This window comes from Gymnoscopelus microlampas (assembly GCF_963454915.1).
Source record: "Gymnoscopelus microlampas genome assembly, chromosome: 2".
Lineage (NCBI taxonomy): Eukaryota > Metazoa > Chordata > Actinopteri > Myctophiformes > Myctophidae > Gymnoscopelus > Gymnoscopelus microlampas.
In genome coordinates, this window is record NC_139939.1 from 44,958,083 (window position 1) to 44,983,731 (window position 25,649).

General features: G+C 41.0%; 2 protein-coding genes across 6 annotated transcripts in view; both read right to left on the reverse strand.

The window, feature by feature from the left end:
- The window catches only part of pik3r6 (phosphoinositide-3-kinase regulatory subunit 6), a 32,046-nt gene extending 19,615 nt beyond the window's left edge, over positions 1 to 12,431 (reverse strand). For 2 of the 5 annotated variants that reach the window (XM_084047234.1, XM_084047230.1), the window contains exon 1: positions 12,301 to 12,411. The gene's annotated coding sequence lies outside the window, so the exon portion shown is untranslated. Of the gene's footprint in view, positions 1 to 898; positions 1,037 to 12,300 lie in introns of those variants that run through there. The other 3 variants (XM_084047232.1, XM_084047231.1, XM_084047233.1) reach the window with 3 other exon arrangements.
- A 993-nt stretch (positions 12,432 to 13,424) lies between these two features.
- The window catches only part of pik3r5 (phosphoinositide-3-kinase, regulatory subunit 5), a 30,189-nt gene continuing 17,964 nt past the window's right edge, over positions 13,425 to 25,649 (reverse strand). Inside the window, exons 3-18 of the mRNA XM_084083527.1 lie at positions 25,301 to 25,416; positions 24,012 to 24,080; positions 23,653 to 23,791; positions 22,880 to 22,949; positions 21,702 to 21,876; positions 20,751 to 20,919; positions 20,219 to 20,287; positions 19,193 to 20,103; positions 18,779 to 18,904; positions 18,418 to 18,549; positions 17,705 to 17,798; positions 16,962 to 17,038; positions 16,514 to 16,607; positions 16,172 to 16,254; positions 14,846 to 14,961; positions 13,425 to 14,603 (exon numbers count right to left, since the gene is read on the reverse strand). Of these exons, the coding sequence (XP_083939653.1) occupies positions 14,456 to 14,603; positions 14,846 to 14,961; positions 16,172 to 16,254; positions 16,514 to 16,607; positions 16,962 to 17,038; positions 17,705 to 17,798; positions 18,418 to 18,549; positions 18,779 to 18,904; positions 19,193 to 20,103; positions 20,219 to 20,287; positions 20,751 to 20,919; positions 21,702 to 21,876; positions 22,880 to 22,949; positions 23,653 to 23,791; positions 24,012 to 24,080; positions 25,301 to 25,416 (2,588 nt within the window). The 3' untranslated portion in view covers positions 13,425 to 14,455. The remainder of the gene's footprint in view (positions 14,604 to 14,845; positions 14,962 to 16,171; positions 16,255 to 16,513; positions 16,608 to 16,961; positions 17,039 to 17,704; positions 17,799 to 18,417; positions 18,550 to 18,778; positions 18,905 to 19,192; positions 20,104 to 20,218; positions 20,288 to 20,750; positions 20,920 to 21,701; positions 21,877 to 22,879; positions 22,950 to 23,652; positions 23,792 to 24,011; positions 24,081 to 25,300; positions 25,417 to 25,649) is intronic.

Genomic DNA, 25,649 nt, shown 5'->3' on the forward strand with positions numbered 1-25,649 from the left:
CTTTCTGATGATTCATTCATTCATGTGTATGTACGTATATTATTAATGTCTGCCTGGACAGAATGACATCATCTTTTTACATCTGAATGCCTCTTTATGTCTTTGTCTATCTAGCAAAAATGTGTCCTTCCATGATTTAGATAATCAGGACATCACATGGAGACACTCCTGAGCATGCACAAATACAAAAACTAAATATTGCATCATTAGCCCCCGATATTGTATGTAGGTAATGCAATAACAGGTGGCAGCTGCAGGTGCAGAGGTCCCACACCAGTGAAGTTCCCAGCAGTGGTAAACTTTTCCGTGAACAACATCTGTACTTCAGCTTTCTCGCAATTAAATTCATGTCAGTTTGGTTGTGGGAGACGATTAGTAATCTCTCTGAGCCTCCACAATATGTAGTAGAAAATGACTTGTGGGCGAAGTGACACTAACAACTCACAGTGAAAACTGGCCACCTACAGACCCATTATTTGAGTTTTCAATCAATCAATCAGATGTGAACAGATATTGGACAATTCAATCTTTGATATCGTCATTTACCACAAGCGAGTGACCTTTCCACTGAAAGTCACAGGTCTATTCTAACTTCTATTCAATGATTCCCAGTGACATGTTGCAACCAATATAAGAGACTATTCCGTATATAGCAGATCTTAATAATCAGTTCACCTCACACAAGCCATACACATATACTGTACACAATCAGTCATACTGTATGCCACAGTCCCCAAACAATAACTACGACTGTACTGAGCATGAATCTAGAATGAAGTGTAAATGGCAAAAATCTGTACTTTCTCAATGAGCAAAATAATATTATACATGAAGCAAAGCCAAACACTCAACAATACCAAACAAATCATTTAGACGTATAAACCATAAACCGTCTTACCCTCTTTTGTCCACAGAAATTCCAAAAATGTTCAGCTGGGTTTTCACAAATACATGTAATACCCTGCTACACATTCCAACTCTAGACACTATGGAAGAGACAATGCACACCTACTGTAGCAGCAACCAGGAGAGAGCGAGAGAGAGAGAGAGAGAGAGGAGTACTGAACAAGCATCCGTTCCTCCCATCTTAACTTTAGGTCTGCCCCCCCCCCCCCCACCTCTCTCTGTCGCTCATCTGTCTGTCTCCTCTCTGTCATTGCGTGAGATCATTTCTGAGGCTGTGAGAAGCGACTCAGTGTGATAGATTTAACCTTGATCCGTGTTAAGAAAAGCAACACTATTACAAACCAGTAACATAGCACCGCTGCCTCAGCAAATGAAGGCTGCCTGTTTGACCACATGTCTCCTGTTCTCAAGCTCTCAGTTTCTCTCCTGCCATTCCATCCCTTTACCTTCCATGATGCATGTCCTTTCACTTTGTAAGAGACTTTTGTTTGGTCAGGCACAAACAGACACAAACAATCACTCATACATACTGTAGGCCTGTCACAATTATTACATAATCGCCTAATCACAATTATTTGAGATAATCGCATAATCGTTGAAAAATGTTAATACATTTACAACTTCAATACAAAACAACCTACTCATACACAGATATAATGGCTTCTTCTGCCCTGTCAACATGTGAACCTGTAGCAGAGGGGAAGTGCTGCTGACACACACACACACACACACACACACACACACACACACACACACACACACACACACACACACACACACACACACACACACACACACACACACACACACACACACACACATACACACGTGTGCGCGGGCACAGTACTTCCTGACGTGAATGAGTGGGCAGACAACTTCATGACAATTGACAAACTATTTTTAGACAGCGAGAGTTAGAGACAGACAGACTAAGAAAAAGAGAGAGAGAGACAGAGAGAGAGAGAGAGAAAAGAAAGAAAGAATGAACTAAAAAAATCCAACCTGTGGGTTTTAGCCAATGAAAAGCCATTCACAACAAGCTATCAATCATGCAAAGATTTAGCTTGCAAAACACTGCTTTAAGCTGCAAAACCGTAGCTATAGCCCATGTGATAAGTGCCCTAACCATTCAGCTATGGTTAGCGTAGCTATAATGGGCTATAATGCCTGACAGTGAGCCTGGTTAGATTCCTGGCTGGCAGGGTCATTTGCTGCATGTTACTCCCCTACTCTCTCTACTGTACCTGTCAATAAAGGCTAAAAAAGCATGAATAGCAATGTACAGTAGGCTATAGAATGCTGTAAAGAATTGACTGTGAGGTTACAGTTGTCAAAGTCTGGTGAACCTTACATTAGGCACTGCACTGCACTCTTGTACTCAAACATGCAGTCAGCCTTTGTTGGACTTTCCCACATGTAGTAAGATGCACTAAAGGACAAATCACAATTCAATGTTTTTGGAAACTAACAACACCTGCCAAGGCAGACGTGCGAGTGGCAAGGCCACATTCCTATGAAAGAAGGCAGAAGTAAACTTCCCCAAAAGGTTAGTGGTTACTGGAACAAGGAGAGGTCAACATGCACGTTCTCAAAACATTTTTGTGGTGCTGGGAGTAAATGGGTGTGTAACCTTTTGCACATATCTATTTAAATCCTTTAATCCATCTTGGCCAGGTCTCACTTAAGAGAGGTTTTAACTTCAAAGTGACTACCCAAACAGCATTTTGCCGCACACACTTCTCGCTCATGCTTTGACCGGAGTCCCCTAGGGGTCATACTAGGCCCCTTCTTTTTTTCCTCTGAATTCACAGAAAATAGCAGATCTACAAGCAAATAGCGTTGTTCCGAAACCAATAGTAAATCTATGTTCATCAACGTTTCAGTCGAAGGAAACTTCATCAGGATCAATATGACAGTCCCTGTTCCACCGAAATGATTAATAAAGCACAAAAAACGTGTATGAGAGAGTATACAGCATGCATAAAGGTAATGAGTTCCTGATCTGATCTTCATCTACAACCATCTATCCACAACTTTCTAATAGCCACCATCATCACACATGGTCAAACGATCGACCAACGTCTTGAACAAAGTGGCCGAATGAATACATGAGGACTCACTTCCGTAAAGACATGCCGCCAGCTACAGAACACAGGAAGGACACGGCGGTGATGTGTGTGGACTCACAGAACAAGAAAGTAGGCTCCGTGTAGGCTCTGGAGGGGGCTGGGGAAGTGTGTGTGTGTGTGTGTGTGTGTGTGTGTGTGTGTGTGTGTGTGTGTGTGTGTGTGTGTGTGTGTGTGTGTGTGTGTGTGTGTGTGTGTGTGTCTCTGCGAGCGTGCTTGCGTACATGTGTGTACTGCATTTCCTGGACTGGAAACCCCCAACCACGGACAGCAGGGGGTCTAATATGGAGACATGTTGCGTTTCAGGGGTAAACCGATCCGGGGTGATAATTTAACTATGAATGTCACATGTGTATAAATTATTATTATGTTAAATGAACACTCTGAAGGATTTTGCTGCATACAAAGCAGCAATGCACCCATCTTCATGAACATCAAACCAAGAGCAAATATTTTTCTTGTGACTGTGTGTATCAAAACATCAGCTCAGGCATTCTGACAGGCTTTTCATGTCTTATTCAACACAAACATACTGTGCAAGCAGAGAACAAAGGAGTTCATTGTTTTCTGTAGCCTTTTTTCTCCACGGCCTGCTACTACTGTACGTTTGAACTGATCTGTGACACTCTTGCACACAGAAGCAATGATAGCTCACTGCTGCGCTGGTATAATACACAAGGACAAACACACACACACACACACACACACACACACACACACACACACACACACACACACACACACACACACACACACACACACACACACACACACACACACACACACACACACACACACACACACACACACACACACACACACACACACACACACACACACACACACACACAACACACACACACACACACACACACACACACACACACACAGGTCGGAAGAACATACAAGGAAGCAAACACAACCTTTCTAATTCAGTGTGAGTGGGGAGGGAGGCGGGGGTGGGGGGTATCAATAAAGTAATTTCCTGAATCAACATTCCGAACAATATGAGGAAGTTCTCTATAGGGCTGGTGAACGTGTGTGCGTGTGAGTCAATTTGTGTGTGTGTGTGTGTGTGTGTGTGTGTGTGTGTGTGTGTGTGTGTGTGTGTGTGTGTGTGTGTGTGTGTGTGTGTGTGTGTGTGTGTGTGTGTGTGTGTGTGTGTGTGTGTGTGTGTGTGTGTGTGTGTGGTATTATGCAGTATTATGCAGACTCTGCTTTCTCTACCTAGTTGACTGTGCTGGACAAGAGAATACTTCCTCCTAGACTCCTTTAGGCTTCATTCACACTGACGTCACTAATCTCACACTTTGCATACGGAACTGATCCTGCTCCTTGCAGACTTAATAATAATAAATACAAATTGGAATCTCATTCTCATCTCATATGCATGTAATGAGATTGATTCATTTGAACTCAAACATCAGTGGATCTGTGTCACAAAGGTGTGACGACAAGATGAAAAAAAAGAAACATCCCAAGCCTGACCTGTGTGGACAATAGAAGTGACATGGTCAAGATTTATACCACCAGGGCCAATGTGCTAAAGTCATCAGACAGGAGGAAGCGAGATTGAATGAGGGATGGGAACAGTTTAGGGGTGGTCGTGGAGGGGAGGTACTAGGACTCTATTTGTGCGTGTGCATTTGTGCTAGTGTGTGCATCAAGTCTACGTGCTGTATGTGTGTGTGTGTGTGTGTGTGTGTGTGTGTGTGTGTGTGTGTGTGTGTGTGTGTGTGTGTGTGTGTGTGTGTGTGTGTGTGTGTGTGTGTGTGTGTGTGTGTGTGTGTGTGTGTGTGTTTGATTGACAGAGAGGTTGAAAGTGGTAGGAGAGCCAGGTTCTCCTGATGGCGCATGTTAGTCACTCGAGATGGTTTGTGTGTGTGTGTGTGTGTGTGTGTGTGTGTGTGTGTGTGTGTGTGTGTGTGTGTGTGTGTGTGTGTGTGTGTGTGTGTGTGTGTGTGTGTACTACGTGCTGTTGTGTGCATGTGTGTGAGGCTGGCAGGGAGGTAGGAAGTGGAAGCCGGGCATGCAGGCTCTCTGGGGGGTCTTTAATGGTGTGAATTGGGTCGGGTGGTTATGGGAGGGGTCAAGTGAGGATGTGACCTCTCGGCTTCATTTGGGAATACTCAACAATCAGGGTGGTTGGAGCAAGATGACAAAGTTTAAGAGCTGTACTGCGGTTCTGTAGTAAGGTGTAGTGTAATGGAGAAAGCTGTCCTGCAATATGGTTTAGCACTGATAAAAAAAAGATCATCCTGAGCTTTAGATAGTCAAGAAACAACTGTTCAGTAAGTCAGGAGACTAATGCAAGACATGCCATGCCATGTCATTGTTTGAAGGTGGAGGAGAGACTGGTTTGCTGTCTTGTAACTTTTCTTGGAAATAATCATTGAACAGCCAAGCTGTCGGTCTATCTTAGAGATAAGCAGTAAGCACCATGATGAAATCAGAAATATAGTTACTTATTGTAGTCAATAACCCAAAATGAATGCTAGGGAAAACATTATGTGATAATAATAATGTAATATAATGATGTCAGGAGATGTGGGGGAAACAAAAGCTCTGCTCACCAAAACATCACATGGAAAGACCAAAAATGCAGTGTCCATGTTGCTGTGGTCAGAATCACGGTAGCTAGTAAAAGGCTCATGTCCAAGAGATACATCTGTGACATTTGACACATCAACTTAAGATTCACATGCTCATCTTAGTCAGGTTATTTTTAAAACTGCATATTAAAACATCACAGATATGCATGCAGTGTGCCCCGTGCCCACTCGGAACCCCAGATGGATGTTGACTACGATGACCTTACTGTCACAACAGAGACAAGGAAAGAATGCCAGGACTCAGGAGGCTATGGATTCACTACATTCTTACATGACAAGGTTGGATATTTGATCATAATCAGCAATAAAATGTAGGCAGGTTACTAGGCAGGCTACAAACTGAAATAAATGCATCTTTTTTTCTCTCCCTGTCTCTCTTTACGGTTAGTCGAACTTTATTTATAGTTTGTAATTTAAAATAGTTTCTCTGCTGCTTGAGCACAAAAACAATTCACGTTTTTGTGGTCGATCATTTGGCATTTTTATACAGCGTGGGCGCTGGGTGTGAATGAAACACGTTGGTTGGAAAATAGCAATGATAATTGCGGTGCCACTTACTTAGCGCCATCCTGCGGAAGGGGGAAGATACGGCCCTGCCCCTAGTCTAAAAGCCCAGCTTGCTGCTCCTTAAACCCAACTGGAAACTGGCCAACTGTGGCGCTATAGGAAACACCATGGGGTCACTCAAATAATTACGTTTTTTTTTGGGTATAACCTGTGTTCTGTGCAAGTGGTGTTAGAGGAAAGGCCAAAATCAGTATGATTCAGCCTTGCCGAACACATTAATTGTCATCGCAATCTGCTCATTTGATTTTGAGATAGTGTCTGCATTTGGAAACTGAGGCCTATGGGGTGGCGTTAGAAGGAAGTCCAATGATCAGTATAGGGGCCATCCCTCAAGGAGAATGAATACGCTCAGTGAGTTTCATGGCAATTCATTGATTACATTTTCAGAAGGGGATCTCTGATAACAAATCAAAGGAAAAGGTCCCGCACACAGTCTGGAACTTGCAAAAAGGATGCTTTTTATTAAGTTGACGTTTCGGTCGTTTGACCTTCATCAGGACAGACATCTTTTTTGCAAGTTCCAGACAGTGTGCGAGACATTTTTCTTAGATTCTTTTAGACCAACCTCTGATGTGTGCATCGGCCTTCTTCTAAAACTGATTACATTTTGAAATTTTGGCTTAATGTTGAAGTTTGGCTTAATGTTGAAGGAAAGGCCAATAGGCCAACATGGACATCATGAAAGTGCACAGAAACTTCAATGACAACCCAGACTGTAGTTTTCAAGCTATGTTGTTTGAGACCAAAGTGGTAAATGGACGGCTGGACAGACAGACCGATGAAAGGATAGATGGCCTGAAATAGCCATTTGAGTTGAGGCTAAAAAACTGTAAAAGAGGCTTCTTGTGAGACACTGGAGAGTAAGTTATGCAATCAACAGTGATAACCCTAACCCTACTAATATCAAGCATCCTTAAACTATGGTCAACAATATTAATATTGACCATAGTTGTTTCATGTTCTGAGGTGGGGTGGGAGTGGGTTGTTGATTGTTCACTACCAGTGTTTTTATCTGTGTGGACCCCAGGAATATTAATGGCACAGTAACAGCAATGGGGATCAGCATAAAATAACTAAAACTTTCATTAGCCTACTGAAGAGACACAGTTTTACAGTATTTATCCAAGCATTATGAAACAGTAATTATATTGTTTGCAATATATACTAGACAAAGCATTCTTATTGATGGGGAAGGGGGGCTGTTCTAGATAACTCTGATTGTGCTGTTACCATAGATACAACTGTAGTTGTTGACCCTGTTAGGTTGTAAAGAGGGCTTCCCAATTGTATGCTATTAGAAAAAAATACTTTTTCTTGCCATGATTTGATTAGTAGGTTTGTTTTTCTCTAAACTGTACAAAATTATGTGTCATGTTGGAAGAAGGGACAGTTTTATGTCTCAGGTTATTCCGCTGGACCAAGTCTGCTATAAACTGTAATGCTAGCCATTGAATAGACAATATAATTATCTGTCTATTCACCAACTGTCTACGTTGTAGGCTACAACGTAGACAGTTGGTGAAGAGACAGATAATTACTGCATGATGTCGGCCACACTTTCTCTGACCAAGTGAACTTGGGACATTCTACAACCGATGTGTGTGGAAAAACAAACATTGTTTTCCAGACATAGACTTGATGCCAGCCAGGATTCTTTCTGAAAGCGTCCATCTGACCACACTCCAGACCTAATTTAGCTACTGTGTGGGCATAATGATGTGGTGACGGTAACGTAGGAGTAAACATCCAGAACGGGATCGCTGCGTGATCCAACTGCCACAAGCACAGGATGTGCCCAATGCGTCACATGGATGTAACGCACCGGGTACACACTACGCACAAACACAATCACATGCACACCCACCAATACACACACACACACACACTTGGCACTTGTCTCAGCCACAGTGGAGACAGCTTCCCGGGGAGTCGAGGCACACGACCACGCCAAGGAGAGTGGCCATTTATTTTTACAATCCTCACAAGGAAATAAAGTGTGGCGTCCTACTTGAGTGCAATTTAAGAAAAAGACTGTGGCTGTCTGCATCTTACATGCTACAGTACAAGACGTCAAGGCTCCTATATACAGCTTTTAGCCAAGGTTTTTCCATGAAGGAATGAACTTTTCTGGAAGTAAACAGCTCTGTTGCCCAAATGCAATTAATTAGCATTGCAGAACAGTCCCATGTCCAATGAAGTTTTACCAGTTGATAACACACATGGCTTTTTACGTTCTTGTCTAATTTAACTAATTTGTTATTGTAATGTTTGTGATTATTGTACACTGCACAGCACTGTGTTTACAGTCAATACGTTTTACTGTATTGTAGACTCTGCTAAAGGAGGGCCCATGCCCCTCAATTTGATCTCTGAGAACCAAATAAAGGTTATGTTGTGAGCTACTCTGCCACTTAATAGAAGACACCACATGAATAATACTGTGGTCAATTGCTCCCTTAGGATATGGTTACAGTTTAGGAGACATTTTGGAAATAAACTGTTAGATTCACCATTCCCTCTATGGTTCCAGAAGGGACACTGACATTTATTACTGACTTTTATAATGAAGGGAATTGCATTCTTTGAATTTGACAATCCAATGAGGCATTATTTTATTAAAAGTCTGAGACTTTACTCAAAAATACTTTACTCACAAACTCCTTCCCATAAGCCCCACCTGGAGGATTCATCTCAACCAGAATATCAGGAGGGATACAGTATGTCTCAAGGTTATAAAATGTTAATATATCTGGTCCATCGTTTAGCCATCTGAGAAGTGACTACTTAAAAGTCTACCTATCTTAATGTTAGTTAAAGGGATAGTTCACCCCAAAAAAAAGGAGTCTCCAGTCCACGGGGTGACTTATCGATAGAAAAAAAGTCATTTTGGGGGTGAACTAACAACATTTTTTCAACACGTCTGAAACATGGAGTTCAACATTGGTGAACTGTGACTGGACATCAACCAACAGCCAGGAAAGAAACGCTGTGGTTGACCCCACTTCTTGGCAGACATTTCGCTTTTAGTTTTCTTTCAGTAAGCGAACCACACCAATAGAAGTCAAATGAAATATACAGCAAAAAAGCCCCCAGCACTGCCCACCACAACCCGCAAAACATGGGAAACTACCACATTAGATACCTCAGAAAGCGTTGGCTACACCGCTTCTGACGCAAATACAGACTGTGACTGTGCCCAATATACAAGCAAGGTGTGGCAGCCTTCCTTGAACTACTTCAACAACATCCCCTGTGCCAGTCTGACTGGTGAAACTAAGCCTTCATAATAGACAAACCTTTCAAAAATAGGTATTCGCCAAAAATAGCAGATCTATAAGCTCACAACTCTCACACCTTTCACAACTGCAACAATGTGTTAATCAGCTATTTTCGGAGAAGAGATTTGGTGTACATGGGAAGAAAGGAGGGGACCAAATATAGACCCCTGGGGATCTGGTTGAGGTTAAATGCCTAAAGCAATAGCTGAGACAGACAGACAGGCTTTGTGTCAACACAGGCTTGAGGCAAACTGTGTTTTATTTCATCTAACAGCATGAAATTCCCCTCTTTCCCCATGGCTGTTGTCCATGAATTTCACGTGTCAAATATATACCGTGTGTGACCTAGGCTTATCCGCTTGGATAGCACAAACAACGTAAACATTAAAGTCAAGACGTACAGCGTGAGTAAATCAAACTAAAGACCTCAATACACCATTGTAGCACCAGTTTCTTCCACCCAGTCTAAGCTGACCTCCTCTGGACTGACTTTCATCTTTGACCCATTGATGTAGGCTACAATGAAACAAAGATTCTTAATGCTTAAATGCCTTAGGGTCACCCAGCCTACAATGGCACAGATTAGACTTTTAAGTTAATGATTCCTTTAGCAGACTGTGGGCCCTTTGTATTGTTACTGCGTCCTTAAACCTTTCAGATCTACATGAAGCGCCTTACATTTTCATAGATTTCATAGTTTCATAGACTTGTTTGACAGCAGTGTTGTGCAAATTAATGTTTTTGTTTGTTTTACACAAATGTATCTTTATTAATATTTGTTGGATTTATGTATATTCAGACATTTAACACTTAAACCCTCAATACCTAAAGTAAACCTGACCTTTGGCTCTGTACTTGGTCTGCTTCTTTCCTTCTACACCAAACCTCTTCGCCGAAAATAGCCGATCTTCAAGCTCACAACGTCTCGCTTGTAGATCTGCTATTTTTGGCTAATGTTCTCCTCAGAATAGGGATGCTATAGGGTTCAAGTGGTTCATGTAAAAAAAAGGGGGGCAAAGTTCCTATTACACTACGATTTGGCAGCCCTCCCTGTAGTAACTCTGAGGAGTCGGCCCCCTAGGGGTCCCGGACCCCCTGTTGAAGAAGACCCCTGCTCTAGTAGAGAGTAAAGGTGTGGGTGTCAATTTGGAGACAGGCAAAAACACAAGGAGGCTAGACAACACTGCGTTCACCAAACCCTTAAGTGGCACCAGGAAGCCCTGATCTAAAACAGGGAAGTTTCAGGAAATACAGCTGTGCTTTTAGACTGCACAGAGACACAACACAGAGGCAGGGCTTCAGTAACATCACAGATCAGGCATTGTTATCAACTTATTGTTATTATTTAGGCCTATCCCTCCCAAGGGGGAAAAAATAAACTACAGTTCCCTCTTCCCTGTCTCTTCCGTCTCTCGGGGTGTGTTGTGTTGCAAGAGTCATCATGATAGGATGGTTTGAAAGCTTCTTATAGTTCTGACTGAGCACAGTAGCCTGAATTAATAAATAAATGCATACATAAATAAATAAAAGTACAAAGTTCATTTAAAAACAGAAGAAGCGTTTAGTCAAAGTATCAAATGAAAGAAGGCTACTGCAGCCTATATACAGTGGTGGAAAAAGTACTCAAATGTTTTATTTAAGCACAATACAGTCCGGAATTCAAAATTTACTTGAGTAAAAGTACAAAAGTATTGGTATGAAAATGTCCTTAGAGTAACAAAAGCAGAAACTACTCATTGTCCCATTTCACACGTTTTAAAATGTATAAAAATCTTTTGTAAGATTGTAGATCTGCTATATTTAAATGGCCGAAATATAGGGTTGAAGTGGTTAATGTATGTTTTTGTAATAGGAAATAGCCTACTCCAGTAAAGTAAAAATACCTCAAAATTGTACTCAAGTACAGTACTTGAGTAAATGTACTTACACCACTACCTATATAAATAACTGTATATGGCTCAAGTCAGATAGTATTTCAACCACCACATCACAGAGCGCTGCGCGTGGTGAGCGACTCACAACTTCTGATAAGATTGTTAAGATTGTTATTCCGTGTAAAGTTTACATAAAGACAACATGAGTCAAGGAAGAAAAACAACATCCATGTAAAACCCCTCTGTAGGAATCATTGCTTATAGTCATGCGGACTAGGCTGATATTATTTGAGAGCCAAGAGTTCATGGCTCAAGTGAGAGCCGTTAGGAATACCATGCAGCCTGATCTGTTTATGGAACGCATAGCCCACATTCACACTAGTGCAGTGGTGTAAAGTAACTATAAGTACATTTACTCAAGTACTGTAGCCTACACTTAACTTACAATTTTTAGGTACTTTACTGTATTTCCAATTTGCAGTATACCTTTACTCCACTACACCTCAGAGGCAAATATTGTACGTTTACTCCACTACAATTATTTGAAAACTTTAGTTACGTTTGTTACTTTGTAGATTTTGAAATTATTATTACAAAACATACATTAACCACTAGAATCAGCCCCTATACATTTTCGGCAAAAGCCAATCTACAAGCTCACAATGCATGGCGACTTCTACATTGCAGTATTGACACTTTTACTTAAAACATGCGAGTACCTTTTCCACCACTGGGAATAGCAGCCTATCTGTTTGGAACGCATGTCCACCCACATTCACACTACAATTTGCAATATTGTGTCTTCTCTATTTCGATGAAATCATTCGAGAGTTATAGTCTAAATTATGAACAAAGTAGCCTACAGTTAATTGTAAAAAAAAAAAGAAAAGAAAATAACGATAACGATTTGCAATCATATTAATTCCGACACACTTACCTGTAACCTGGCTGCCAGTCAATCAATCTCAGTGGCCATGTCAAGCGCGCAGGTGTGGTTCATTATTTCAAGACGATACAGTGACAGAGTTGAGTCTGACAGTAAACCTACAGTCTATCTATGAACACAACTGACACTGACAGGTCTGCACGCCAGACTGTAAGCCCTGTCAACACAACGGTGAATAATATTCACAGTTGTTCCTGTTACCTTCAAAATAAAAGTAAAAAATGTAGAACTGCCCTAAAACAGTGGTTCTCAAACTTTTTCATGTCAAGGACCCCCAAATTGACACTTATTTTCCCGCGGACCCCCATTTGAAAAGATATGCTAGGGACCCCCATAATAAGAGATGATCTTTACGGCTCTAGCAGTGATTCTCAACCATTTTAATTCCAAGGACCCCCAGTTTGACATGCATTAGGGCTACGGACCCCCATTTAATGGCATGTCTATCTCTGGGACCCCAATTTATATTGTAAAATCAATGTTAATTTAACTCTGAGAGTGTACAAATGGAACCAAATGGACCCGTTAGGGTGCATTTGGTTCCATTTGTACACTCTCAGAGTTACAGACCAATAAGGGTCCATTTGGTTCCTAACTATCCATCATTTAGCTGGGGACCCCCTGGAACTCCCTCAAGGACCCCTGGGGGTCCCCGGACCCCACTTTGAGAACCAATGCCCTAAGAGGTAACCGGAAAGCTCGCCCCAAAACACACTCGCCCCTATTTCTTTCGGCCCCCAGCGGTTCTTGTTGTAGGCCTATTCTTGTATTTGGATAAGACAAGGTTAGAAATACGGTTAGGGTTAGGCATAGTTTTACTGAAGGTTTGGTTTTGGAATAGTTTTACTGAGGTTACGTTTAGGAATAGTTTTTACTGAGTGAGGTTATAGGAATACCTGTGGCGACCGTTCCGATGTCGCCAGATTAGACCCAGGGTGAGCGTGTTTTGGGGCGATTGTTCATGTATTCCCCTAAAATACTTTTTGAAAATAATGTATCTTATTACGGATTTGTCGTTCAAAAATGTTGGCAATTTCTGTAGTAAAAAATGAATAAATGACACCTTTAACACATTTAAAATAATTGGCTTTATTTTGAAATGTATGGATTGGAAGTGTTCCTGAGACTGCATGCTGCAGATTTTAATAAAATAAAAAGCACCTTGAATAACATTAGTGGAGTTCAGCGCTCTGCTTGCTAACAGCCACAGTAATAATATCAAACCTTCAAAAATAACACATGGGCTGGACTGATCATCACGTTGATCATAATTGAGCTGCAGTTATTGTCTAATTTAACATGATAGTAATATATAATCTGATATTTTAACAAAGAACTTGAACAGAACATGAAATATTTATCTTACTTTACACAAGCACCAGTCAGTATTCAACGAATAATTTGCAGATTTTCTGTTAAAGTGTAATATTGTGATGATAAATTCGCAATTTATCAACTATGATGATTAAAGGCAAAGGTTTGGCGCTATAATTGTGCCCTGACAAAATATAGTCAAAGCTGTCAGCTGTTTCACAAACGATTATTTACTAAATTAACCCATAAAATCTCTCAACGAATGCTACGGAATGCCAGCAGAGACCCCTACTGGTCAAAATGATAATTTCAGCATAGTCAGACAACAACATAGCCCTTATCAGTAAAATTGACCAAAATATATAAAGGGGATTTCAAGTTGATTTCATTTCACAATAGACAGTAGACAATTTTATATATTACATTATTTACACATCTCTGATCATTGTCATTCATAATCATGTCATGGTTATGTTTCTTAATTGATGTATGGTCCCTTTCACCCCCAAAAGAGACACAGTTTCAGAAGTCTCTCCACAGATGTAAACATTCTTCTTGGTCCTTCTGTGTTGGGTACCCCTTATTCTCAGTGTCCAACAGATCAATAGATAAGAGCAGAGTCACTGTCTGTTTTGAGGACCCAAATCACAGAAATTCAGTATGGGACCTGGGGTCATTGAAAAAACATTACTGTAGTCAAGCAGGGATTCTCCGCCACAAGTCCATGCATAGTATGGATCCATAGATTAAGAATATATAAAGAAAGGCACATCTCCTTTATTTAAAGAAAAAAATGGTTTGCTTCCACAAAAAAGAAGAAAATAGAAGAGTCTCAGGGCAAGGCCCCACTGAAGGTGGCTATAGGCAGGCAGAGGAGAGAGCAGAAGGTGTGCTGTAGAGGCCGGATTTGTGGGGAATGGGATTGTCCACGCCTCCAGTCTGTGGAATCATCAGGTTTGTAACACACAGAGATCTCACATCTGTATGGGATGGAGGGGGTTCATTAGTAACAATGCTTTTCAGTGTTGTGGTGCGTATAGTTTGTATCTACCTATCTGTCTATCTGGCGTGTCTATCACTGTATATCCATGCCTATACATAGCGGGTTTGAGCACCACTGATATAGCAACATACGTTTTTCAGAAAACTGTTATGATTTAGAAGACATTTGTAGAATCGGCCTCAGGTCTTAATGGGTTTAATGTTTGTCTTGCCTCCATACCTGGCAACACACTGTAGGATTTTCTTCTCATCCTGGTCCAGACAGACAGCGAAGGTTGTGTTGTCAGTCCCACTGACCTGCACCTTGTCCACCTTCACCTCAGTCACACTCAGCTGCTGTAGAGGAAAATATAAGTCACTAAATGGATGTTGTCCTGTAGTGCAAAATGCTATATTGCCTCCGTTGCTTCTATTCCTCCATCGCTATTTCACTCATTACTGTCATCTTAAACTCGACTCAGCTGATTTAGATGTTGAGGACTCAAGGTTTTGTTCAATGTTCATTTTCATTTGGGTACCAGTGAGAAATTGAACTGTAATCAATGCCTCTATGCAGGTATAAGAGAATAACTAGTACAAATCGAATATACAAAAACATACAAGACATTGTAGCTTTTTAGATCATATTGTTATCTTGAGGAACCTCAGGAACATTCCCACAGTATGAGAGACGATGTGGAATTTATGCTGAGATCATATCAAACACCCCTTTAGTGTACTGTTTTTCTATACGTAGACTATGGTGTTGCTAGTTCGTTATGAACGCACCATGCAGTTGCCTGCTTCCCACAGAGACATACAGACATCAGAAACACAGAGACATAACGAGACAGAGACAAAAAGATGTGCAATGTCGTCCAGCAACTGAATCGGGCTTATCACAGAGATATAGAGACATAATTAGTCACAGAGACATCAGAGACTTAAAGAGACACAGACATCAGAGACTTAAAGAGACATAAACAGACACAGAGATATTAAGACACACAGAGACACAAGCAGACACAGAGACACAGATAGCATAAACACAGACATCACACACAGAGACATAAAGAGACACAAAGAGACATCAGGTACATAAATAGACATTAGAGACACATACATCAGACACAGTGACATCGAGACATAAAGAGACACAGAAACATAAGGCCAGTTTATGCATTTCACGATTTGGCGTTCTGAGTTTCGTCTGCGACTCGCCACAGTGTTGCCACACAAAAAAAGGAACTGAATGTAATCTTGGGCATCTCTGTGGTGACGGAGTTTACAGTGTCGTCCCAACCAATCAGATTGTACATCATTTTATGAAGACCTTTCATTTTTCCACAGGCACACGGAACTGTCTGCGAAGGTCTACCGCATCAATGCTTTCATTTCGACCCCACTGTCATGTGACTCATTCATTGGTCGCCACTTGTTGCACAAAGCATAAATTGACCTTCTAGAGACACAAAAAGAGACATAGACACAGACACACAAAGACACAGAGACACAAAGAGACACAGTGACACAGAGACACCAGAGACATCATAGAAATCTGGCTCACCTGATTGTAACCCTTCTTGGATTTCCCATTTTGTCTCTTCAGGACCTCTGTCATTGTGAGTTGCAGGCATTCCATCTTTGGGTCTAGCAGGAGAAATTTGCACAGTCAAATCTTCAGTATTAATTCACAGGTCCATTTTCATACTTTCAAATTAACAAATGGCAGAAAATGAAAACATTCCTGTGTAATTTCCAGATCCCACCATAACATAAAATGCTGTTGCATATTTACATTTGTTTATAACATTGGCCAATATGAGAGGAAAATGGTCTTTGATCCATTATAGTTAACTATGTTGATGATTTAAATAAAGCCAGTAGTGAGTAGATATTGGTAGTGTACCTAGCTTCTCTGGGTTTTTACAGGCCTTCATCAAGTTTACGGAAGTGCAGACTTTGGTTTCTCTTTTCCACTGACTTCTCCCACTAATCACCAACTAAAAGAGAGACGGAATAATATTATTATTTGTTATTATAATTTGTTTTATAGTAGCATAGTGCAGCTGGGAAGGAGCAGTCATACAGTAGTAATGATTCTCAGTTCACAACACAAGCTAATATTGATATTTATTATAATAAGGCTTGACCAACACCGGTTGTGATCAAATACCAAAAGTTACAAAGTTGTAAAAATAAACAATGCATTTATAGATACAGCAATAATAATAAGTGTTAACATAGAATTTTCGTACAATTTCGCTTACTCTAGATTCCAAAAGTGTAAGAAAGAAGAGAACATCGCGTTATGAAATGTTTTTATATAGATCCTATAAGATTAAAGAGCTTCCTACCCTATTGTACACCACATCCAGCTTCAGAGGCACTGCTTCCCGGTCTCCATCAATACCAAACCTCTTACCAGCAGCACCTTTACAGAGGGAAAAACACAGACATGCATTTAATGATCCAGATCCATGGATGCATTTTACACACCAATATGCCAAAGAGACACTTGGCAGTGGGCATGGCTTCTCATTAGAGGCATGTAACTTCCAAACTGATTCATGCAACATCACGATACTTCAAGGAAGTGTGGGTCAAATAGTTACAAAGTGCTTTACATAAGAATTAAGGAAAACAGATTTGGGGCCCTATTTTCGCTGGTGCCTTACCCATTATCCCTATACTTCTTTGCCATTTTTTACTATTTTTTTCCGAATAGTTCAACAAGCCGATCTACAACGACTCATTGTGAGCTTGTAGATTGGCAATTTGAACTATTTGAAAATGTTTTTAAATATAGAAAAAAATGGCAAAGAAGTTTAGGGATACTGGGTAAGGCACCGGCGAAAATAGGTGTGGGACAGGTCCATGCCCGCTAAACTGAACTGAAGCTGAACTATTTGACGAGGGAAATACTGTATCCCAGAAAGATTAATTAATAATAATTAGTGTGTGTGTGTGTGTGTGTGTGTGTGTGTGTGTGTGTGTGTGTGTGTGTGTGTGTGTGTGTGTGTGTGTGTGTGTGTGCGTGTGCGTGTGCGTGCATGCATGCATGCATGAGTATGAGCATGAAAGAGAAAGAAACAGTTACCCATGGCCTTGACGGCTCGTGTTCCTGCAGTGTGACCCAGCTCCAGTGAGTGAATGAACACCTCTGTCCTCCGCTGGCCTCCAGCTAACGTTAACTGCAACACCAAACACATGCAATCACACACACATGCATGGAACATTGGCACTTAAAACAAGGCAGTGGCATGTTTCTATTGAATACCTGTGATGAAAAATACTAATACGGTTCAATACCATGGGTATTGGGTAGGAATGTAACGATTTATCGTAAATCGATTAAAATCGATTCGATTTAATAAAAAATGTATCGTGACGCAAACAGCAGAGGGCGGGGAAAAAAAGAGAAGAAAATATAGAATCTTTGTAAGATAATTGATTAAAAAAAATAGTAATTTGCTACTGTATTTAATAGAGGATAAGAGAAAACACAGTATTGTGTACAAAAAAAAAGAAAAGAGAGAGAGAGAGAAGAAAATACTGGATTTGTGGACATAAAAAAATCTGGAAATAATAAAAAAAAAAAAAAAAATTGGGTAATTTGTCTAGAAAATTATTGTGTGTTTAAAAAATCGTGAAAAATCTTTACGTGAACCTAGTATCGTGATTCGGACCGTATCGTGCGTGAGTTGAGGGAATTGTTACATGCCTAGTATTGGGTAAGGATCTTGTAATTATCCTAGGCAAATGCAATATTGCGTGTGTGCGTGCGTGCGTTTGGGTGTCAGCATATCTAACCTCAGCCTGATAGAGCTGGATCAGAGCGGGTCGTAGAGCATGACGACAGTAGTACAGCACCAAGTCAGCCAGGATGGGCAGATGCTGCCCATAGGAACTATCACAAGACTGTGACTCACTTTTAGAGGTTTGCTGTGGGACAATAACCACACAATTTATCACTTCATTCAGATGCATAATCACATGTTTGGCCTTTACCAGCTCTTTGATTATGTAATAGAGAGCAAGATCACAAGTTGTACTTGAGTGAATTTGAATGATGTCAATACTCTGAAATGTGCATTCAGTAATACATCAATCAAACAATGCAATAATGGTAAATGGTATGGTATCGGTGTGGTAAATGAAACGGGTGTTATACCTGGCAGACCACGTTGGCAGGCAGGTTGAGCAGGCTGAGCGTGTTTCTTTCGTACCAAGGATCCAACATTCCAAGGAGGTGGGCGATGTCATTAGTACTGTCTTCTGTGCCCGAGGAGTTGAGGTCCTGGTTTAGCAAATTAAACAAAACAAGTTAGACTAATTTCGGCAGTAATGTTAAATAAACATCAAAAAGAGTCCAAACCATTTTAGCACCAGTAGATCAGATCGACAACAATGCATCAATACTATAAACATTGAATCATAAAAATAAAAAAAAACAATGCAGCAATACTTTTTTATTAACAGGTTTTAGCAAGTAATTTGAATGAAAAGCCTTCACATTTTTTGGAAGAACACAAGTTTTCCACTTTCCCACCAAAAGTCCCCAATGCTAAACCCTTCTTCCGCTTACATTAGATGAGGCATTTCGTTTCAGAGGACTGCCTGAAAACACCATAGGATTAGAAGACCTCCTGCACATCGGCCCTGCTGCAGAGTCCCTCTTCACAGGTACAAAGTAGAACTGCAGCTTGAACGCCCTGCTGAGACGTGGACACACATTCTCCCTCTTCCTCAGGCTGCTGTAGGCACGTGCCACCTTCCCTGCCACATGATCCGCTCCAAACACCACCACCCTCAGCGTATTGCTCTTACTGTCCTCGTCACTGCTCAGAATGGGCCTCCTACGGAAGCAGACATGTTTGAGAGTCTGAGCCTGTGGCTGCGGTTCGGGGCTCCGCAATTGGACCTGCTGGGGCAGAGAGTTGGAGCGCTGGGACCGCACCATAGAGAGGTCTGTGGCTTCCGGGTTGCCCAGGCTCTTGGCCCTGTGAAGTAACCGAGAGCTCTTGGGCTTGACGAACAGCCGGTAGAAGTGCTGGCTGAGGCGGGCAGAGGATTTACTCATGGTCTTTGGGGAGGATCTCTCTGGAACCGGAGAGGAACGAGGCGAGGAAGTGGTATAGAAGTCATCGGGATCTTCAAAGAAGTCACTGTCTGCGCCAGAGGTGACAGAGTAGAGCGAAGGGGGGTAAGACTCGGAGGCTATGGACAGTGTGGAGAACATAGAGTCTTTGGAGGCAGTGGAGAGGGAGGAGACGTTTGAGAAGGTGGAGACACGGTGGTTGGTCCTGTAACTATTTGGGATGATGGACATGGCAGGTGGCTGTACTCCATCCTCCTCCCTGTCGTCTTCTTCTTCTTCTAGATCATCCTCCTCATCTTCATCATATGTGTCATTCTCCTCCTCTTCTCCTCCCTCTCCATTAGTGGTCTGAAGGTCCGTCAGGTCATGCTCATTCTCCAATAGGGTGTTCAGAACATCTGCAGTCACAATGAAACAAAACGGACACAGAGTAAACTTCTGCTATCTTTCATAGAAACAAATCCCTCAATACATTTAGAGTATGCTTTTCAGCAAACATGCTGGATACATTACCAAAATTATCTTTGTCCCACTGAAAAAGGTAACACTTGGCTGTGGGCACGGGTAGAGTCTGCAACATTCCTAAGAGGGGGATAGAAAAATAAAGGTAAACATTGAAAATCAAAGTAATTAAGACACATCAAATCAGTGCTAATATACAGTAAAGTACAACAGCGCTGGAATGTTTTACTGTAACATATCACTCTGCTTTGTTTACAATCAAATTGAGACAGACAGACAGACAGACAGACAGACAGACAGACAGACAGACAGACAGACAGACAGACAGACAGACAGACAGATGAGAACAAATGTATACCAAAACTCAACACACTGATTTTGCACACCAAAAGATGATTAATTGTCTTCATAGTACAAAAAAATCAGCAACCACTGCTTTCATGTTACACTGAGGGTGAAACATGAAATGAATACTATGAAATAGAACCACATCATGTTTTGTGATGTGGTTCATTTTCATAGCATCAATTGATTGTGTTGATGATCTCAGCTTATTTGAGACTAGTGTGTCCTGTGCTCTCACCGTCAGACTTCCTCCCATTGGAAGCTGGAATGCCTATCCTCTCCCGCAGTTTCTCCAGGCCCTGGATCACATGAGCCCGGCCCATCTGCGGGCCAACCACGGCAGCAGCCGTCTCAAGGATATCAGTTACCATGGAGTAGATCTCTCCCAACTCATCCACATTTTGTGCCTGATATAAGGAACATTTATTATTATTTTTCGTTAAATGCCTTTATTATTGACAGGACAGTAGGCTGACAGGAAGTGGGGGAGAGAGAGATGGGGAGTGACGCGCAGCAAAGGCCGTCGGGATCAGGACTCGAACCCGCGAGGCGCAGTCCGAGCCATAAGGAACATTTATGATGATACAATAGTCACTGTTAAGCTGCCAGTGATGGGAACATACCACTACTTCTACCAGATATGTTTCTTCTTGTGATTTGTATGGGGAACTTGTCCAAATGTGTGAATGTGATTATAAGGTAGTCATTCATAAATGTGTTCATTGTGCTGCAATGCAATATATTTCAATGCGTTTCTTGATTAAATTCTCTGTAAAACATTTCTATAGATTTTCACGTTTACAAATTGGGGTAACCACTTAGTCCCATGACCAAACTATAAAGATATATATATTTTTTAACTGTTCTAACTCAAGTGGATGGCAGAGTCCACACCACTAACAACTACAATAGGGATAATATAGTTATAGTTATAAGACCTGAGTCCGATTCTACAAATGCCTTCTAAATCAGTAGTTCTTTTTTGTGCCAAGGACCCCAAAATTGATATATATTTGTCCCGCGGAACCCCATCTGAAAATGTTTTGTGACAGAGACCCCCATAAAATTCGAAATTATTCAAGATTTTCAAGATTTTTCAAAAATGTTAAAAAATAGCAGATATCTGCAATTTTTGAATAGCAAACGCTAAAATCTAAAATGACACAGATGCTTCCCCGGCTAGACATACCTGCAGGGCTGTGTGGATGCTGTGCAGAGGGTATTTGGTGCCCAAGGCAGACTGGTAGGCGTGTTTGATCAGGGTGACGTAGGTCTCTCTCTGGGAGTGCCGAACGCGACAGAGCTGCTCGGCCACAGACAGAAATTCAGCGGGCACCTCAGCTGGGTTCATCAACAACACCGTTCTAAGAACAGGAACACATCCATAGTCAGAGATCGTATACACACGCGTGTGTGCGGGTATGCATGTGTGCGTGTGTGTGCGTGTGTGCGCGTGTGTGCGCGTGTGTGTGTGTGTGCGTGCGTGCGTGCGTGCGCGCGCGTGTGTGTGTGTGTGTGTGTGTGTGTGTGTGTGTGTGTGTGTGTGTGTGTGTGTGTGTGTGCACACGCTCACACGTGTATAAATGTGGAGGAGGAACACACTCTCACGCACAAAGTTTGCATGCATGTACAATAAAGAGGAATTGTCATGTTGAACAGGAAGTTGTGGAGCTGTTATTCAGAAGGCGGGGGATGAATGGGGAGTTTCCAAGAACTTACACGACACATGTAAAACACCACAATTTGACTTGTCAAAAGGTAGTGACCAGGGTGAAGATGAGCTTCAACTACTGTATGTATACCATATAAGAGCATCAGTAAAACACATCACCTTCCTTTTTTTTTTAAACAGTGAGATAATGCTCAGTCTGAAAATAAACAGGGTATTTCCTCAGTCTGTTTACAGTGAAAATAGACTATTATTGAACATGCTGTTGTTCAAAGACTGAAAAAGCTGTTTTAAACTGCACATTGGGGGAATTTTATTTACAATGCAATATGAAATTAGCTCTACTGTAATTTAAATGTTTTAATTAAATTCCAGTTTTTACTCCCTATGTTGTTTATATGAATTGAATACACATGACCCCAATGGAAACAAGACATAGTGCTTTCTTGGGTTCAATCCTTTTAGCATTGTATTTGTATTAAACTGTACTTTCTGTTCTTTTTTGCAAACTGTTGATAAAGTATTCAATCAATCAATCAATGCCATTAGCAGATGGTGATGTCATCCAGTCCGTCAGTGCAACACTTTATTCTAGTACATTCTAACACATATGTAATATTCATAATACATAAACATTATTCTTGAACATAATACTGCCCTTACATGTAATATTAAATATATTCATTATTTGGACATACATGGTCTTGGAGGACTGGTTCGAGACGTTGAGGCCTTGTTCCTCTCTTACTAGTCGGTGATAGGATATGCCTGGTGGGAAACAAGCAGGATTCCTTCATTTAATCACAGCAATAAGGCCAATAAAAGGGAATAATTACAGAGATATGATATTATCAATTTTGTATTGTGTACTCAATGGCTAGTTGTCTGGAGCCAGAGAAGACTGCCATTTTACCTCATAGACAAGAAGATCATTGTTTCATTACATTATATTATCTGAGAGTCTAAAGCATCACGTTGCGTAATAAACATACCAACCCATCACACTTACTGTAGCATGTACATTTGTTATGTGGTTGGCTTATTAATCAATTCAGTCATTCAATTATATAAGTCTACTCTTAATTTTCGTACTTCTCAAAAAGCAGAACACACATGCCGACACAGCGTGTGTCAGTGTGTGTTAGTGTTATAATGTTCTTTTAACACTACATCCGCTTTCAAACTATATAATATTAGAACAATAAAGTACTTCTCTTTTCTCCATTGTGCACCCTGTACAACCCATATTACTCAGTTCAATCTGCATCTGTGGGTTTCATTTCATACTGTAAGTGAAATTATTCTCAAGATGTTCTCTTCCTGATATTGAATCTCTCAGGTGTGCGTTTCGGTTAGGGTTCTCTAAACGATTGGATTTTGCATTGCCACTAGGGGGAGGCCAAGTACAACTGAATCTGATCGACAGAGCAGAGAGGCACTAATAGAGAAAATGATCAACAGAAATATTGACCTGGGGCCTTGATTTCCTCTTGTAGTGTGGAGAGGAGGTTTCTACACACACTGCTGTAGGGCTCTGGCCAGCTCAGGAAACCATGGAATACGCTTATGGCCTCCTCCAACAGTCCCGTGTCTGGAGGACAGTGCGGTGTCTGCAACCAAAGTAGAGCAAGCAAAGTGTTGTTTTTTTTCTCAATTGATTGTACACACAATGTACCCAGAATAATACCTGGGCACTTCAGGAGAGAATACCCAAATAAAATATAGTCATTATTTTTCTAAATGATAAAATCTGGCTGAAATTTCATGTGGAGAGAAACACATTTAAATGTGACAATAACAATAAAAACATCTGGAGTGTGAAATGTTTACCTGAAGAAGAGTGGACGAAAACATGATAGCAAGAGGAGCCACCAGCTCATACTGACACTGCTCCTGAACCTACACACACACACACACACACACACACACACACACACACACACACACACACACACACACACACACACACACACACACACACACACACACACACACACACACACACACACACACACACCACGCCAAGAGCCAAGTTGGTGAAAACCAGTGCAAAGAGTAGGCTACTTCACAGAATTGTTTTGTGGCAAGAACAAGGCTCAAATTTATGTCCAAATAATGCTGGAACTGCTTTCAAGTAGGACAATGAAGATGGCACTGCTAGTAGCCTATAACTGCTTCAAAATAAAACTACATCAATGCATTAAACAATATAAAAGAGGTTGACCATGGACAGTTGTTTCTGGCCTGGACACAGTTTGCACATTAGTTAGTGTCCTTTCGCACAACAAATCCATAGTAGTGTTATCTCTACCCATCAAAAGTTGTAGTTGACAAAAGAAGCAGCCAGCAATTCAATGTGTATTGGTCATTGGAGGATGCATGTGGTTTCTATCATAGACATAACACACAAAGATGGCACATTGGCCACTTGATTCTATGTCAATGTCACTACCAAATTATATATATTTTTTAGTTTTGTAATCGTATACCTGGAGAGTGAGACTAAAACATTTATCCTGTTTTATATACCGTAACATCATCCTATTTAAGTAAAATAAGGTATTTGGTATGAAGACCCACATTTTTTATTTAACGTAAGTATCCTGTATCATAAAATAACTACATGTATGGCATTTGTAACAAACCAAAATACATAAATTGAAAAAAAATCTGCAAGTTGTAATGATTTTAATTGTGGAAAGACCTCCTTCTTCAATAGACATACATGCAGGAGGCAAAGCTTTCCTCAACCAATATGGTGGCCGCATTAACACATCGCTCCAATGAACAGCAGGGGCCAAATGTAGTATCTACGGTATCTACAGGTACATGTATCTAAGGTCTCGATACCATCCCTAGGACCAACCAGTCCAAAGACCAACCAGTAGGGGTCAGCAGTGACAAGATTACACAGTGAGTGAGGAAATCAGAAAAAGGGGAGAATTGGAGTTGACTGAAGATAACATGTGATGAGCATGTAACATCATCTTGTACTTTATAATCTTATTGTATCATCACTGTATGGTCTAAATTAATCACATACATTAATACAATAATCTAAAACATAATCAACAAATTCATCAATTGTTAAACTGATGGTTAGTTTATAGGCCTCTTACCTCTCTGGTCTTACTGATGATCTGTTGCAGGAGGATGAGGAAGTTATCTGGGTCCCTCTTCACCAACTCCTCCAGACTCCAGCGGTTCATTGCCAGGCCTGCTGAGCACATCAGAACTGGAAAAAAGCAGAATAAGTTAATTCATATATAAGTAATCACACAGTACTCGTGTCAAAATAAGAAGAGAGTGCAATCAATGTTACTGTCACATAATTACAGTTGTAAACTAGAAAATGAGCTCCTCGGAGCACAGGTCTCCGCCAGCGGACCCGTGCTATTTTAACCAAAGGAAATCACTTACCCTATCTTTAACCATAGTTTTCTAGAAATGTTCTAATTCTTACCAAAG